Source organism: Diabrotica virgifera, chromosome 1, assembly GCF_917563875.1.
Source record: "Diabrotica virgifera virgifera chromosome 1, PGI_DIABVI_V3a".
NCBI classification, from domain to species: Eukaryota; Metazoa; Arthropoda; class Insecta; order Coleoptera; family Chrysomelidae; genus Diabrotica; species Diabrotica virgifera.
In genome coordinates, this window is record NC_065443.1 from 21,335,042 (window position 1) to 21,352,692 (window position 17,651).

Below are 17,651 nucleotides of genomic sequence, written 5' to 3' on the forward strand. Positions count from 1 at the left end.
GCTAAAGTGCGAAAAATGATATGCCAAAAGAAGAATGAGGCTTGGGAGCAAAAGTGTAACATGATTAACACACATTTAGGAGGACGGAGAAGTACAGAAAGTTGGAAAGTATTAAAATCGCTACGACAGGAAAAGAAAAGAGATATAATATCAGCAATCACACCGGATCAATGGGACGAATATTTTGGAAAACTCCTAAATGAGGACAGAGCGGAATTTTTAAATAACAGTGATACCAGCAATGTAAATATCTTAGCCTCACCATTACGGGTAACAACAAAAGAAGTAGAAGAAGTATGTAAGTTTTTAAAAAATAACAAAGCACCAGGACCAGGGAACATACCAGCTGAACTAATAAAATATGGCACAACAAAATTATATGAGAACCTGGCTAAACTCTTTCAAAGATGCATCAACGGAGCGGAAATCCCAGAAGAATGGAAGACATCATGGATATCCACCATACATAAAAAAGGCAGACGGGATCAATGTGACAACTACAGAGGCATCGCTGTAACGAACTCGATCAGCCGAATATACGGAAAACTGATTAAAAATAAAATCGAAAACGAATATAAAGATATAGAAGCTGAAGAACAGGCAGGATTCAGGGCAGGGAGATCAACGGTTGACCATCTGTTTTGTATTACACAGATTATTGAGAAGAAACTGGCCGTTAACCAGGAGGTGCATATGTTATATGTGGACTTAAGAAAAGCGTATGATAGCATCCCACAAAACAAACTATGGGAAGCATTAGAGAAAACCAATATAAGCGCAAATTTAATAACAGCGACGAAACAATTGTATACCAAAACTGCATCACGGGTGAAAGTTGGAAGCAGGCTATCGAGAGGATTCCAAATTAGCAAAGGCCTAAAACAAGGGTGCTGCCTTTCACCGACATTATTTAAGATCTACCTCGAACAAACTCTAAAACTTTGGAAACGCAAATGCAAAAACATGGGATTACCGATCAGCAACAATACAATATACACTTTGTCATTTGCAGACGACCAACTTGTACTAGCGCAAGACTACGATGATATAGAATATATGACAAGGAAATTAATAGAGGAGTACACAAAAGGTGGTTTGGAAATAAACATAAAGAAGACCGAATATATGTGTATCGGTGGGACACAGCAGGACCTTACACTGGGGAATGGCGAAATTATTAAACATTGCGACGCATATAAATACCTTGGTATGACCATCACACAAGAAGGAAGCGTAGACCGGACGATAGAAGAAAGAAACAACCAGGGAAGAAAAGCAATTACCCTTCTCAATAGCATCCTCTGGGACCAGTCAATATCAAACAACAACAAACATAGAATATACAATACAATTGTTAAGAGTATAATCACTTACAGCAGTGAAGTATGGCAAATAAAAGAAAGATACAAGAGAAAACTTGAAGCAACAGAAATGGATTTCTGGAGGCGCTCAGCAGGAAAATCAAGATTAGAAAGGGTAACCAACAACAGAATTAGGGAAATAATGAAAGTGAAACACACAATAGTAGATGACATTAGTACCAAACAGCTTAGATGGTATGGACACGTACAAAGAATGTCCGAAGAACGACTCCCGAAACAAATCCTAACGTGGACCCCTCATGGTAGACGAAAAAGAGGAAGACCCCGCCTGAGTTGGAGAGAAGGCATAAATCGAGAAATGAGAGAAAGAGAATTGGATGAAGACCTTTGGATGGACCGAAGTGAATGGCGACTAGGCATCGGAAGACGTAGGAGAACGTTTTAAAACCGATATATATATATATATATATATATATATATATATATGAATCGCTTTGAAAGTTTTATCACATATTAAACACCAAAGAACCCTTATATGACAAAAATTTCAAAGCTGTACACTAATTTTTATAATAGATATTGCGAAATTAATTTTTTTTGCAATTCCGACCTTTTTTCTCAATTATATTAACAATAAATGAGTATATCAAACTTTGTAATACGTCATTTTTAAGCTTTTTCCATAATCTCAAAGATATTTGTACTAAAAAAACCATAAGTTTCACCGTTTTCCATTGATTTGAAAAAATAAGGAAAAATGCCATTTTTTGACAGTTAATTGTTTATAAATAAAAATGGCCGCCAGATACTACGCAGGAAATAGTTACAATTTGTTCTTATAGGTATTACCTGTCGAAAAAACGCTTCAGTACCCTGGCTGCTCGAGTGTCATGGAAAAAACCTTATTACCCTGGACTATAGCAGAGCCCCACAGCGTTGAGAAAACATGAATATGATAGTTATTTTATAAATGTCAAGTTGACATTTTTACGTTTGTGAGTTTTGACAACGCTGTGGAGTTCTGACATCAGAAATCTTGAATAACGTAAGAGTAGTTTTGTAGTAAAAAAACTATACTTATTATCGATGTGGTCAAATGCTCTTTCGTTGTTTTCCAGCAGCCCAATTATACATCCTTATTGTACATTACTAATTTAGTTGTCATATCTAATAGATGATTGATTACTGGCAATGTAAGATTGCTATTCAACAGTCGGCTCCTACATTTATTCATTGGTAAAAACACAGGCCATGTAAGTAACGAGGTGTATAATTTCGCCCTTTATCTCTCAAGTGATTCATGAAAGGAGAACAAAGCACGTGAGAACAATCGTTATCCAACATTTTCTCCAGCCAAAGAAGTTAGATTTCAGGGTTGGTTCACGAAAAATATTGTCATTAAGCTGTGTTGACGATTATACCTAAAAGACTTATTAAAGCAAGGTTGTATAAATGTATTTATTTTTAATAATATTTAAAGAAATTTATATAGGGAGTTTCAGAAAAAGGTAACACGGTCTCTAGGGTAGGTAAAAACTGATAACTAATTGGGGCTTAGTAAAAATTTTTTGTAACGCCATCCGTTTTCAAGATACAAGGCGTTGAAGAACAAAACATTTTACACATTTTTAACGATTTTGCCGAAACTACTGGCAACATTGTAATGAAATTTGGTGGGTTTTAAGAGGTAGTTATTATGCATTTTTGACATATAATTAAGAATTTTATTATCATCATGCGAACGCATACGGGTACTGCTCACATTTATAAATTATAAAGATAAAAAATAGTACGCCACTGAGATATTTCAAATCAAAAATAATTTTTGAATTTTTCGTTAAATTTGTGACGAAAAATCTATCATCCCCTTTTTTCCTACGACGCGCCATTTTCATGCAAAAAATGAAACATCTTAACCCTTAAGTCGGAATAAGTTTCTAGAGGGTGTTTAAAAAAAGGTTATACCATCTCTGGGTAAGTAAAAAAATGAAAAATAATTTAATAACGAGTTTTCTTAGTAAAACATTTTTGTAACGCCATCCGTTCTCAAGATACAGGGCGTTGAAGAAACAAAATTTTTTTCAAATGTTTTATATTATGAATTTATAGAAACTTATTTCGAATACTTTGTAAAAGTTAAGATTTTTTATTTTTGGCATGAAAACAACTCATCGTAGGAAAAAAAGAAAAGACAGATTTTTTGTCACAAATTGAACAAGAAATTCAAAAATGATTTGTAATTATCAAAGTGACTATTTTTTCTTTAAAAAATTCAGACCATTACCCGTATGCGCGCCAATGATGAATATAAAGTTCTTAGTTATATGTCAAAAAATGCAAAATACCTACTTCTTAACACTCACTAAATTTCATTAGAATGTTGTCAGAAGTTTAGGCAAAATCGTAAAAATAGAGAGTTATTGCCAACGTCTTTTAAGTCGACCTGTAATAAAAGATCCTTTATTTTGACATATAAGCATGCGCAGTATTGCGTCTTTTATTTTTGTCTTTTAATAAAATACAGGCCGCCTGTATTTAAGGAAAATTAGAGGACACCTTTATTTTAATCAAAGTTCCTTTATTTTGACATAACGTGTCAAAAATGTGAAGAAAGGTCTAACTTCACTTGTATTTTGAATTTATCTTGTCGCTTCTTTGGATTGATAATTTATGTATTGTGGGATTGATATTTGATTAAACTTTCATCATTAAAGTTGTATGTTGGGTTTTATTTATTAAAAACAACTCTAAGTAATATTCTGAGATATAGATTATTGATGTTTTGACCCAAACGAATATAGAAAAGAACATTTTATTGAAGCTTGAGTTATTACAAGAAGTTGTAAAAAGGAATATTATGTAAATAATTTTAAATTGTTACTAATTACAATGATCAGACTTAAAATATCAGTAACTCATTTATTAAACTCAATATATTTTACATTTTTCTATAGAAATAAATATTTATTGAAGATATAAGATCAATAAATTTTAATGAAAGTTAGGATTTGTTAAAATTCTAGATTCAAAATAGAGTTCTATTCAACAGATATATAACAACAGGTTAACAAAATAAAACAAAGGTTCAAGTATTTATTTTTGAAAATTTAATCTTTTATAGATTAGAATCTATTAAGTTTTTAATCAAAAGTATTAATACACTTTCATTTTCATGCCATCTTCTTCTTTTGGTTCTTATCCGTTTCGAATGTTGGAAATCATATAGCAATCGTAACCTTGCTAGCTGCTATTCGAAACAGTTCCATTGATATTCTCCCTCTACCAGGTCTTCGCTTACCTTTGACTGTACCTTGCAATATGTACTGCAGCAGGGAGTAACAGTGCTGATTTATCATATGTGTCCCAGATACTGCAGTTTTATGCGTTTAATGGTAAACACAATCTCCAATTCCTTCTTCATTCCTCCTTGTTCGTGATCCATTTCATGCCATCAGTATTTGTTTATTTAAACATTGCCAAAAAAATTAATAAAAACCAGCATAAAGCTTAATTCTTCTATTATCTTTTTGTATATCGGGAAGTTTATCTGACAGATTAGAGGTCTTTTTATTTTCAGATAACTAATTATTGGGAAGTTTATATAACAGTATCCTTAGTATCTGTCTTTTCAGCTCCGGATAACTAGTTAACGGGAAGTTTTTCTCTGTCAGATATCTATTAGTATCTAATCTGTCAGATAAACTTCCTGATAACTAGTTATCCAGAGGTGAAAAGAAAGAAAGAGAGAGCCATAATGGATAAAAGATCAAACGCCAATAGCGTGTATGTATATATTTATAAATTTATTATTTAAAACCTGCTAATGATCATAAAATACTTAAAATCAGTCACCAATATAATATTTATATAAATTTATTAACAAACTGCAGTCCAATAAAAATAAAATTAGTTTAAGCGCTAGCTTTAAATGTCGAACAATAATTTTAAACAAACACACACACAATTTAGTCGCATTAGATTAGCTCCTGGTTGAAAATGTACTGCCACAGCTTCTATATCAATATCAACAGCACACTCATTTGCCAGTATTTCAACGTTTTCTCTATTATGTACTACTGCAATATGTAAAACTGAACAAGCTGATATTATTCTTTGAATAAAAGGTAACTTGCATCTCATTACATATGGTAAAATGGGAAATCTCTTCACAATACCAAATGTTCTTTCAATAACAATTCTTGAAGGGATTTGTGATGGATTATAAAAACACAACTTCTGTCTGAAAATTCTGGAATGGTGTCATTCGGTAGTTGTAGTTGAGGAATGGATATCCACTATTCCCTAATAATATATTCTCCAGAAATTCCCCATTACATATACCCATAATGCAAAAGTATTTAAAAACTCCTAAAATAGTATTTCCAATTTATTGCACTTCCATATTATTGAACGATGAGTATTATGGGATATATTATGTTGTTCTCTAAACATCTTTAAATGACAAAATAATTAAATTTAACGTTTTACTCTTCAATTATCTTATTTTAATTTATATCGACAAATGGAATTTTATAGGTTATTTTTATATTTACAAAAATATTTCATGTCATTTGTCAAAATAAAAGATTCTTTAACTGCGTTTGCAATACCACTCTTTTAGACCCGTCCTGTATTTGTCCTTTATTAAAGTATCCTGTAATAAAGGATCCTTTATTTGCCGGTGGCAATAACTCTCTAATGTTTAAAACGTTTTGTTCTTCAATGCCCTGTATCTTGAAAACGGATGGTGTTACAAACATTTTTTAATAAGCATACCCCAATTATTTTTCAGTTTTTAACCTATCCTAGAGATGGTGTTACCTTTTTCTGAATTATTATAGCATGAAAATGTGTTAATAGCTTAACGGAGTCTAGTCGGACAAACTTTGATGTATGGTAACACTGGAACAGGAGAAGTTTTAATTATGGAACGTGTCATATTGACAAGTATATGATTGTGAAAACTAGTACGTTGTTTTAAGTTTATTCAATAGCAAACTTTAAATAATATATGAAAAAATGTTTGTCCGACAAATGTTGGGCATTTTAATAAGTCCGACACGTAGAACATGTCAAATGACAGGAATTATATTGGTTGTAAATAACAGTCTGATTTTTGCATGAGAGTTTAATGAAAGGGTAACAAATCAATTGGAAGTTCTGTCCGACAAAATACGTGGGACGTTTTAGTAGTCTGACGTTCGAAAGCTGTAACCTGTTCCACGATTAAGACTTCCCCTGTTCCAGTGTTCCCGTACATCAAAGTTTGTCCGACTATACACCGTTAAGCTATTAACAAATTTTCAACTTGCTATTAATAAACTTTTTTTGGTACGCGGCATCCAGGTCTATTGCATTATATCAATTTGTTACCCACGAATGGATCTCAAAAATAGAGTCAAATAATTTTGAATCGATATTATTAAATTTATATAGAAGTGTCCGAATAGGGAAAATAGGGTAAACCACCCCTGCCTGTGTTCTACATTTCCTGTTGCTAGACTCAAGATCTCAGTCCTCGAAGCTTTGAAAAGGTTCATTTCCTCTTTTGTATTAGTTAAAACGATTAACTCAAGCATACACTTGCCCAAGAAATTGAATCTGGCAAGGCTTTTATGTCAAAACGATTTATTAGATTTTTGATTTATAAAGCTTTTAAAATTCTCCAATGTATGTACAATTACGTTTTTAAAATGTGCGGTTCAAATACTTAACAATAATAGAAAAACATGCTAATAAGAATCAAAGGTAAAAAACAATAATGGATGACCAACGAAATTTTTGAATTGATAGAGCAAAGAAGAGCACATAAAGAACAGGTAAACAACAGGGAGGAATATAAGAAAAAATAGAAACTAATAAAAAAAAGGTAAAGATCGCGAAAGAAAAGTGGATATAGGATAAATGCGTACAAATACGACACATTCAATATGTTGAATAGCTGGCTTCGATCATAAGAAAGCTCCTCATACAATTGTAGATTAAACAGGAAAAATGATGATAAATGAAGAAGAAATTGGCGCAACTTGGTATAGTACATGAAAAAACTATTTAATGACGTCAGAAGAACAACAGACATTAGGCGAATACGAAGAACCAGAAATACTGAATGTAGAAGTACTGCATGCTATAAAGTTAGCAACGAACGGAATCCTCTTGGCCCTGATAACATCCAGGTAGATATGTTAAATTAACGAAGAAGCTAATTAATATAGAAAAATATTGGTGAAGCTTTTTAATCATGTATACTCAACTAGTAAAATCCCAGAAGACTGGTTGAGGTCTGAATTCATAACAATACAAAAAACAACAATATCTGAAACAATGTAGCAACTATAGACTTATAAGTCAATGAATCACAATTTGAAGTTATTCCTACGTACTTATCATCCACAGTAAAATAAAGAATAAGTGTAAAGAAGATCAATATGAAACGGAGTTTGGTTTTGGATCGGATGGATCTATCTCTGGATCAATTCAGAGACCGATTGGTAACTAAACAAGCACTTGCACTGAATGTATTACTACAGGAATATCGGTATCAACATAAAGATGTCTTTAAATACCATCAGATATGCAGATGAGTAATATCGAGCGATTGATTAAATGGATTGCAATGTCTTTTAAAGTCCATTAAGACGATAGGACGAGAGATAACATTCCCTGGTAGTTAATGTATGTAGATGATATTATAGTGTTAGTAGGATAAAGACAGAGTATTTGGAAAGTTCATCAACATCATCATCATTTTGGTGCTACAGACCTTAGAGGAAGTCGACCTTCTCAAGCTTTCTACGCCATTCTGTTCTGCCCCTTGCTTGCATTTTCCAGTTGCCGATTCCGATCTTCTCGGCATCTTGTGTTATTTGGAATCTTTGGAAAGTTTATTATCATAAATAAAATGATAACTTTGAATAGTGAATTGATTCTGAAAAGTATAAATTTTAAATACTTAGCATCGGTATGTTATGTGTCAGGAAGATTGCAGTTAATATGAGAGATTTTATAAATTTGTTTATAACCCGAACTCTGATATACGGTACTGAATTTTAGGCAGTGATTACCCAATATGATATAAAGAAATGCTCCTGGACACTTGCGTTTCTCCATAAGATAAAAACTTATGGAGAAATGTTATAAGGAAAGCCGAACCCTAATGTAACCTAATCTAGAGTGGAAAGGAAGACTGACTGACCCACACTACAAGATCTGGGTGAACACGTGGAGCTAAACTAGAAGATACTACAGATCATATTTTGATTGTAGGCAATGCGAGATCTGATTGAGAGAAAGACGGAAATACGAGAGGAGAGTAGAAGATAACTGATGCTATTTAGCCAGATATATTCTTTATCTATGGCCAGAAGGATTAATATATCGGAAATTATATGATTACTATGGTGCTAAAAGAGTAAGAGGTGATGGAGAGGACGAAGTTTCTCGAGGTTTTTTTTAAATAATTTTTTTCATGACGTATTAAGAATCGAAATGTATTAGTCTCCAATAATAATATGTAGTTTAACAATAATACTTAATAATAATAATAATTGTAGTTGAACTGATATAACATCTTCTGCTTAAGACACTTTCAAGTCGAAATTTCACTAAACATTAGGTAAACTAGTATGTCATAGAAACTTTTTTAAGAGGATAGGCGCCTACTTTCGGCTCCAATGCTATTTAAATGCATTAATTTTTTTCGAATCCTGAGAAAACTAATAAGAATTTTTGAAAAATTTAAACGCAGAATGAAAGATTACGTTATTACCGAGGGCCGAAAGTCCCTGAAAACTTATATATTCATTTTAATTAGTTACAGGGGTGAAAAACAGAGAGAAAATTTAGTGTGATTTTTAATTTTAAATATCTCATTCAAAATAAACTTTATAATTATTCTTAGGGACTTTCGGCTTTCGGTAATAATTTAGTATTTCATTATGCGTTTAAATTTGTCAAAAATACTTATTAGTTTTCTCAGGATTCGAAACAAATTAAAACATTTTAAACACATTGTAAATTTTGGCATGCCTCAAAATTTTGCATTTTGCTCCGTTCCCCTTAAATATTTTTGATAAGTTTAAACGCAGAATGAAAGATTATATTATTACCGAGGGCCAATAGTCCCTGAAAACTTCTATAATGTTTATTTTAACAAGTTACAGGGGTGAAAATAAAAGAGAAAATTTAGTGTCATTTTTAATTGCAAATATCTCCGTTAAATTTTTCAAAAATATTGATTAGTTTTTTCAGTATTCGAAAAAAATGATATTTTCCAAATTGAACATTCGCTATCTTTGTCATACAATGCACTCAGTCGAACAGAATGTGGTGATAAGATAGTGACAAACAAGGCTACTAAATATTTGACGTGGCTTCAGGAATATTTTGAGTTTTTAATTCAACAATATTGATAGTGTATTTGGATAAATAATAATTGATTTAAAACTTAAAATTAATCAAAAGTTATTGACTGTTTATTATTTATGGAAGATTCAAGCAGAGAATACATCAGGATATCTTCTCTGATCCAAGTATTTTGTTGTTAAATATATTCCAAATTTGTGTAAGCGTTCCATAGTAACAACATATTATTAAAAACAACTTTATCACTTTTCCTCTTTTCTTGATTATTAATTTTTGTTGTATAATATATAAATTATTTTAATCACTCAATACATAGTTAGTGAAAAAATAATCGTATTAAATAACTGAATTAATAATTTAAGCGATTATACGAGTAACGGTTATCCAAGAACATTCAAAAGCCATATCTAAGTTAATGATGACAATGTCATTGTCAACTAATGGTTACATCTCCATACCAGTGAGAATTATACTAAACGTAATTTGCCGTATAAAGAAAGAAAAAATAGGGATAGCCGTAAAATATTTGCTCGTACGCTCTTTTATATTATAACCGAAATATATATTATCATTATGACCTATATTTTATTTTATCTTTATTTTTTTAGATTGCCAGTCCAGCGTGCACGGAACTTGAAGTTGTTACGTTAGATTGGCTTGGAAAGATGTTGGGGCTTCCAGAAGCTTTCCTCGCTTGTTCCGGTGGCAAAGGAGGAGGCGTTATCCAGGGCACCGCTAGTGAAGCCACTTTAGTTGCGCTGCTTGGAGCTAAAGCACGAACGATTGACAGAGTTAAGAAAGAACGTCCTGAATTATCCGAGACGGAAATCGTCGGGAAATTAGTTGGATACACGTCGAGTGAGTTTATTTTAAATTTTAGCTTTTTTCTGAACGTTTGACATGATTTAAAGAAATATAAAACAATAAAAACCATTAGATCAATTTCGTACAAAAATATATAAACATTCATAAAATTTATAATATTATAAAAATTAAAAGTAAAGATGATTCAGACTCAGTCCAGAGATTCAGATGGATTACAGTACAGAGCCTCAACTATATGCTTATGCGTATTTCGGATTTACCTTATCCTCATCAGAGCACCTGTGTAGAAGAAATGAACTGGAATCAAATATTTTCATCTTTTCGGTGTAATTATTCAAATAATTACCAGAAATGCAGCTAGCACCATCTACGAGTCGTAAGTCAAATGGGACTGGAACTAAATTCGAATTATTTATCGTCTGAGCTTTTTAAGATGGAAAAATAAAGCACAACAGAGTAGTCAAATTCTCGACAAGGGAATCTATAATTGCATTCACGACCTGTTGTTCACCGTGAAAATAATCTTATTATCCGGATTATTAATATTTAAATAATGAAATATTCACTATAATAACGTATAACAAAAAATTGCTATATATGTTATAGTCAAAGCCCGAATTTCAGGCACTCCTAGGTTTGACTAGGCAATCCTCAGGTCTCACTGATGGTCTTAGTCAAAGCCCGACATAAATTACAGTTTCGGCCTTTGACTAGTCAAACCTAGGAGATACTAAGTTGCTCAGGCAAAGGTCGAAATTTAATTTTTTGAAATCGGGGATTGACTAGTCAAAACCCGATCAGCTATTAAAATGTAATTTGTTAGATTAAGTTTAATAAAACGGCATTTTTTTATTGTAATGTTTATTATTTTTATGTTGTCGTAATTAGAAATATAAAAATTAGTGTTTATTCTCGCATGTTGAGGCATTATCAGTTTGGCATTTAGAGTTGCACAATACGTTAGACCTTTTACACTTACAAGGTTTTGAAGAGCATTTCTTATTGCAGTGGTATTTTATAAATCCTTGTCCTCCAAATTTAGAATATTTTGTACTAATTTCTCTTAGAGACAGCTTAACGTCTGGAACATCTTCGATATTAGGAAAATTCTCTCTCTTTGCATTATCTTTTCTCTTATTTGATTTGACAATTATTGTTTTATCTTGTACGATTTGGCATGCGTTCGAGCATGCGTTGTGTACAGACAGAAAAAGATTAAAATAAATAAAGGAAATGCGATTGAAGGTTTTCATGCCCAGACTAATGCTATGAAACAATCAAGTGAAAAAAGATTTCCTCCAATTTCAATTGGAAAAACTGTAACAATTCCTATCCCCAGCTTTGATAGAGCCAAAGGAGATGCTTGAAATATTTTGGGTATCATAATAGATAAAACAATTGACGGTTTATTTAGAGTTGGTACGAAATACGGAACAATAAACACACGTTTTTCAAAAAATCAAATAAGAGAATGCAAAGAGAAATTTCCTAATTTCGAAGATGTTCCAGACGTTAAGCTGTCTCTGAGAGAAATTAGTACAAAAGATTATAAATTTGGAGGACAAGGATTTATAAAATGCTACTGCAATAAGAAATAATGCTCTTCCAAATTACGTAAGTGTAAAAGGTTTAACGTATTGAATGCCTCAAAATGTGAGAATAAACACTAATTTTTTTATTTTAATTACGACAATATAAAAATAATAAACATTAAAATTAAAAAATGACGTTTTATTAAACATAATCTAACAAATTACGACATTTTAATAGCTGATCGGGGTTTGACTAGTCAAACCCCGATTTCATAAAATTCGATTTCGACCTTTGCCTGACCAACTTAGTCTCTCCTAGGTTTGACTAGTCAAAGGCCGAAACTGTAATTTATTTCGGGCTTTGACTAAGAGTCAGACCTGAGGATTAACGCACAACCTTAAAAATGGGACATGTTTGATGTCTCGTATTTCCTGAACCTGTTGTCCGATTTTAGTGATTTTTTTAGTATGTTATAGCCTAATTCTTTAAGAATATCTTTGTAATAATATTGTTTGCTAAACAGGTAAGTGTCATTGTATACCAGGTGTAACGCTGATAGTGTGTTTTTTCCTCAAAGTTCGAAACACCCTGTGGACTATTCTAGCATATATAAAATATTGAAATTAAAACTCGACTGTAGCCTTAGGCTTTCTTAATATTTTAGTTTTTGACTCATTCGCTTATGTTAAATAATAAAAAAGTTAGGTACTTTAACAACTAAGACAAACTTTAAAGGGTAATTCTACATGAAAATAATGACCGTTTGATTTATAGACATATGTCCGCAAATGTTTCGTTTCCAAAATACGGGATGTTGATTTTTTTTACAAACTGACTATTTATTTACTGTTTTAAAACCGGTTGAGATATGCAAATTAAATTTGGTAGGTTTTAAGAGGTAGTTATTGCGCATTTTTGACATTCAATTAAGAACTTTATATTCACCATTGGCGTGCATACGGGTCACATTACCCAGTCATATTTCCCGTGTGCACGCCAATGGTGAATATAAAATTATTATTTGGATGCCAAAAAATGCGCAATAAGCACCTCTTAAAACCTACCAAATTTCATTTGCATATCTCAACCGGTTTGAGAGCAGTAAATAAATCGTCAGTTTGTAAGAAAAAATTTAACATACCGTATCTAGGAACTATATGATTTGAGGACATATGTTTATAAATCAAACGGTCATTATTTTTCATGCAGAATTACCCCTTAAAGTTTGTCGCACTTATTTAGAATCACCCTGTATTGATGAAAAAATTTGCTAGTTGTTAAAGTACCTAACTTTTTTATTATCCAACATAAGCGAATTAATAAAAAAGAAAAATGTTAAGAAAGCCTAAGGCTACAGTTGAGTTTTAATTTTAATATTTATATACGCCAGAATATTCCACAGGGTGTTCCGAACTTTGAGGAAAAAACACACTATCATTGTTACACCCGGTATACAATGACACTTACCTATTTAGCAGCAATATTATTACAACGATATTCTTGAAGAATAAAGTTATAACATACTTAAAAAAATCACTAAAATCGGACAAGTTTAGGAAATACGATACATCAAAAATGTCCCATTTTTAAGGTGGTGCGTTAATTTTGATGCTTAGTGTATTATTATTGTATTGTACGTTGGTGATAATTTTGTAACTTTATTATTAATTTTTAGGTCAAAGCCACTCTTCTGTAGAACGTGCAGGTCTTTTAGGAGGAGTGAAACTTAGATCAGTTCAGCCAGATGAATCAAACAGACTGAGTGGGGCATTATTAGAAAAAGCTATTCAAGAAGACATAGAGGCTGGACTCATACCGTTTTATGTAAGTAAAATCAAAAATATAACGAACATTTTTGTTTTCGTTTATATATTAACTGTAATACTTGGAGCCAATCTACTTGAATCTACTGATGGATTCTTATGCAGTTTTGTCTCCTGAATCCAAATCTTACAAGGACATTTCGATATCTCAAACCATATTCGAGATAACCGACATCAAAGTCGAAAACTGTGACGTCACAATCCTTCGAGTATATTCGTTTCGACGATCGTTATACATCATCATCATCATCAATGGTGTTACAACTCGCAATGTTCGTGAGTATTTGCCGCGTTTACTATTGCCTTCCATGTTTGTCGGTCCTTTGCCACTAATTCCCATTGTCTCATTCCCATTTTTCTCCAGATCTTCTTTGAGTGCATCTCTCTACCTTTTTCTAGGCCGTCCTATAGACCTTCTTTCGTGTGACTTTTCCCAGAACACATTGTTTGTAAGGCGATTGTTACAGCGTATCACGTACCGTGCCCATCTGAGTCTAAGGGCCGGTATTTCCAACCTCACTTAAGCCAAAGCTTACTTTAAGCTTTTGCTTAAGCTTAGATGCCTGTATTTCCACTTCAATTTGAGGCTTAAGCCTAGGCTTAAACCAAATAATTTTAAGCTCACGCAGGAGTTGGTTTAAGCCTTTGCTTAAAATTTGTTTTCTGTTCTTTGAGGTTATTTCTATAGATTATTAATTAGAGAGTTATTTTGAAAACCAACTTTTGAGTAATAACGTTATTATTAGATTATTAAATATTCTATTAATCTATTAATTTATTAATCGTAATAACGATTATTAAAATTCTTACTACTTTTGAAGGTGTAGATGAAAATTATTTATTTCTACAATGCTTGGTAGTTGGTAGGTATATTTATTTTACAAAAATAAACTTACATTCGAATTTGACATTTTAAGGAATATATCCAATAGACAAAATAACAATAACAATATAACCAGAGAAAATATCGACAGTAAAATAAACTAACAACACATGCACCATGTACAGAAAATTAAGTGAAGTAAATGACATTGATACCGATGTCAAGATAAAATTAAACGTCAACAGTAGTGTTTTTTACCTCAGAACAGTTAGTTTTGGCATTTTGACGTATTCAGAGGTACCAAACCAATTAAATTTACAGTTGAGCATCAGTTTAGTTAAGGAAATGATGGAAATACGGCACTTGGCTTAAGCTTCTCCTTAACTTTTGACACAGGCTTCGCTAAGCAAAAGCTTAAGTAGCTATTGAAATACCGGCCCTATGTCTATGTCTATGACGATCGTTATACAACGTATTTTATTTCATGACGTACTTTATGTACTATTACATAAGTAAAATACCATAAGAAACGTAATTTCACAACATTTTAATAATGATATTCTTAATAAAATTTTAGGCTGTAGCAACACTTGGAACAACGTCTTCATGCACCTTTGATCGATTGGACGAAATGGGCCCAGTTTGCAACAACAATAACGTTTGGCTTCACGTTGACGCAGCGTATGCTGGTTCTGCCTTTATTTGTCCTGAGTACAGGTAAGATTTATTATAATGCATACAAACAAGAAAACAATAATTCACTTCCTTTTCCGGATGTGCTAATTAGAAAAGAAGGTACAGGATATAGAATAGAATAGAAATATGCTTTATTGTCACTGAAAATTATACAAATTTTATGGACAAAGCTTAATATAAAGTGAGAAAAAAAAATAATAACAATAACGATAACAAATACAATTTTCTGAAATTGGATAAATCGACACTATAAAATAAAATACAAAAATACAAAATATAAGTTAATAAAGTAAAGAAAAAAAAAACAAAATCGATATATTGCAACAATTAATAGAAATTGCAAAGTGAACATACAACAAAGTAAACTATAGACATAGGAACTAGTAAGTTTAAGCTGCTGCATGTGACACCCAAATATAGATAAGTTTGGTTACTTGTACATTACTGTAATTTCTTAGTTAGTCATTAAGAAACTCTTCTACTGAATAATATGGTCTTTTAGATAGATGACTTTTGTCGTTTTACGGAACTTGGGGAAAGATGTTGCAGATTTGAGTTGTAAAGGAAGATGGTTGTATAGTTTTTTTTTGCGGAATATAATATAGATTTCTTTACTAACTCAGAAGACGGGATCGGTAAATAGACATCAAAAATTGAATTTCTGGTGGAGTAGTCATGATGAGGCCTTGCTGGAAAGACATTCATGTGTTTACGAATTAAGCAAACAGTTTCTAAAATATATAAAGATGGAAGGGTCAAAATCCCGTGAACTTTGAAGTAACTTCTGCAATGTGTTGTTCTTCTGAGGCCAAACAGATACCTTATTGCCCTTTTTTGTAATTTAAAAATAACATCTAATTGGGCAGCTGTACTAGAACCCCAAAAAGGAAGACCATATAGAAGATGAGACTCGAACAAGGAAAAATATGTTAGTTTAGAAGATGGTAAATTGAGTTCTTTCGAAACAAATCTTATAGCATAGCAGGCTGAGGCGAGTTTATTACTTAACAAATCGATATGAAGGCACCATTTGAGTTTGCTGTCTAAAAAATACCAAGAAATTTTACAGAATCAACGGTATAGATCTGGCTGTTATTAACAAGCAGGGGTTGAAGAGCACTTTTATAGGATCATGCTACTATCTTATCCACGTTAAAAGAGAGTAAATTAGAGTCAGACCAGGTTTTTATCGTAAGCAAATCAGAAGTTATAGTTGCATGAAGAGATGCAATAGTTGAGTTGCTCCAAGTGATACTGGTATCATCAGCAAAAAGAAAAATTTTTCCATCGATTTTTAAATTAGTGATGTCATTTATAAAGATAAGGAACAGTAGAGGACCCAATACTGAACTTTGTGGTACTCCACATACAATGTTTTTGAGACTAGAGTCAGTATCATTTGCTCTAAGTAGTTGTTTCCTATTATTCAAGTAAGATTGGAAGCAATTCGAAGAAATACCTCGAATTCCATATAAATTTAGTTTTTTTATTCAAAATGTCGTGATTTGCACAACAATAAAAAGCTTTGGCATAGTCACAGAAAACAGTGGCAGTATAAAGATTATTGTTTAGTGCTTGGCAAACCTCATGAAGCACAGAAAACGTGGCATCAGTGGTACATTTATTAGTTAAAAAGCCGAGCTGATTTTGGGAATAGAAGCTGTTATCAACGAGAAAGGACATTAGTCGGTTTTTTATGAGTCTCTCAATAATTTTGGAGAATACCGGTAGTAAGGCAATAGGTCGATAGTTGCAAGCATTAAATTTTTCACCACCCTTATGAAGAGGAATAATAATGGCTATCTTTAGGCACTCTGGGAATTTGCCTCTTTCAAAGGAATCATTAACTAGTGAGACGAGGATTTCCAACACATTTTCTGTGAGATTTGAGAAGATTTTTATGGATAGTCCATCAGTACTACAGGATGATTTGTTTTTGATACTATTGATCGTTTGGATCAGATCAGATTTATCGATTGGTCTTATAAAGAATGAATTCGAGAACACTCCTGAATTAGGGAAATAGGAAATGGGATCTTTTTGCGGAAAAATAGTAGAAGATATATTTTTACTCACATTAACGAAGTATTCGTTTAGATTTTCAGGGTCTGGAAGCGCAAATGTTTGAAGTGCGTGAGTTCTATTTCGAAGATCATTTATTATGGACCAAGTTTCTTTTGCAACACTTTTACAGCTTCCCAGACGATTTTGATAGTCGGCTTTTTTAGCTGATTTGATGAGTTTTAGATAGGTTACCCTGTGATA

At 32.2% G+C, this 17,651-nt stretch overlaps 1 protein-coding gene across 1 annotated transcript in view; it reads left to right on the plus strand.

Annotated features, from left to right (window-relative positions):
- Positions 1-17,651, plus strand: part of LOC114324460 (aromatic-L-amino-acid decarboxylase-like) — a 54,813-nt gene that overhangs the window by 32,270 nt on the left and 4,892 nt on the right. Inside the window, exons 5-7 of the mRNA XM_028272318.2 lie at positions 10,295-10,544; positions 13,720-13,868; positions 15,268-15,407. Coding sequence (XP_028128119.1) covers positions 10,295-10,544; positions 13,720-13,868; positions 15,268-15,407 — 539 coding nt within the window. The remainder of the gene's footprint in view (positions 1-10,294; positions 10,545-13,719; positions 13,869-15,267; positions 15,408-17,651) is intronic.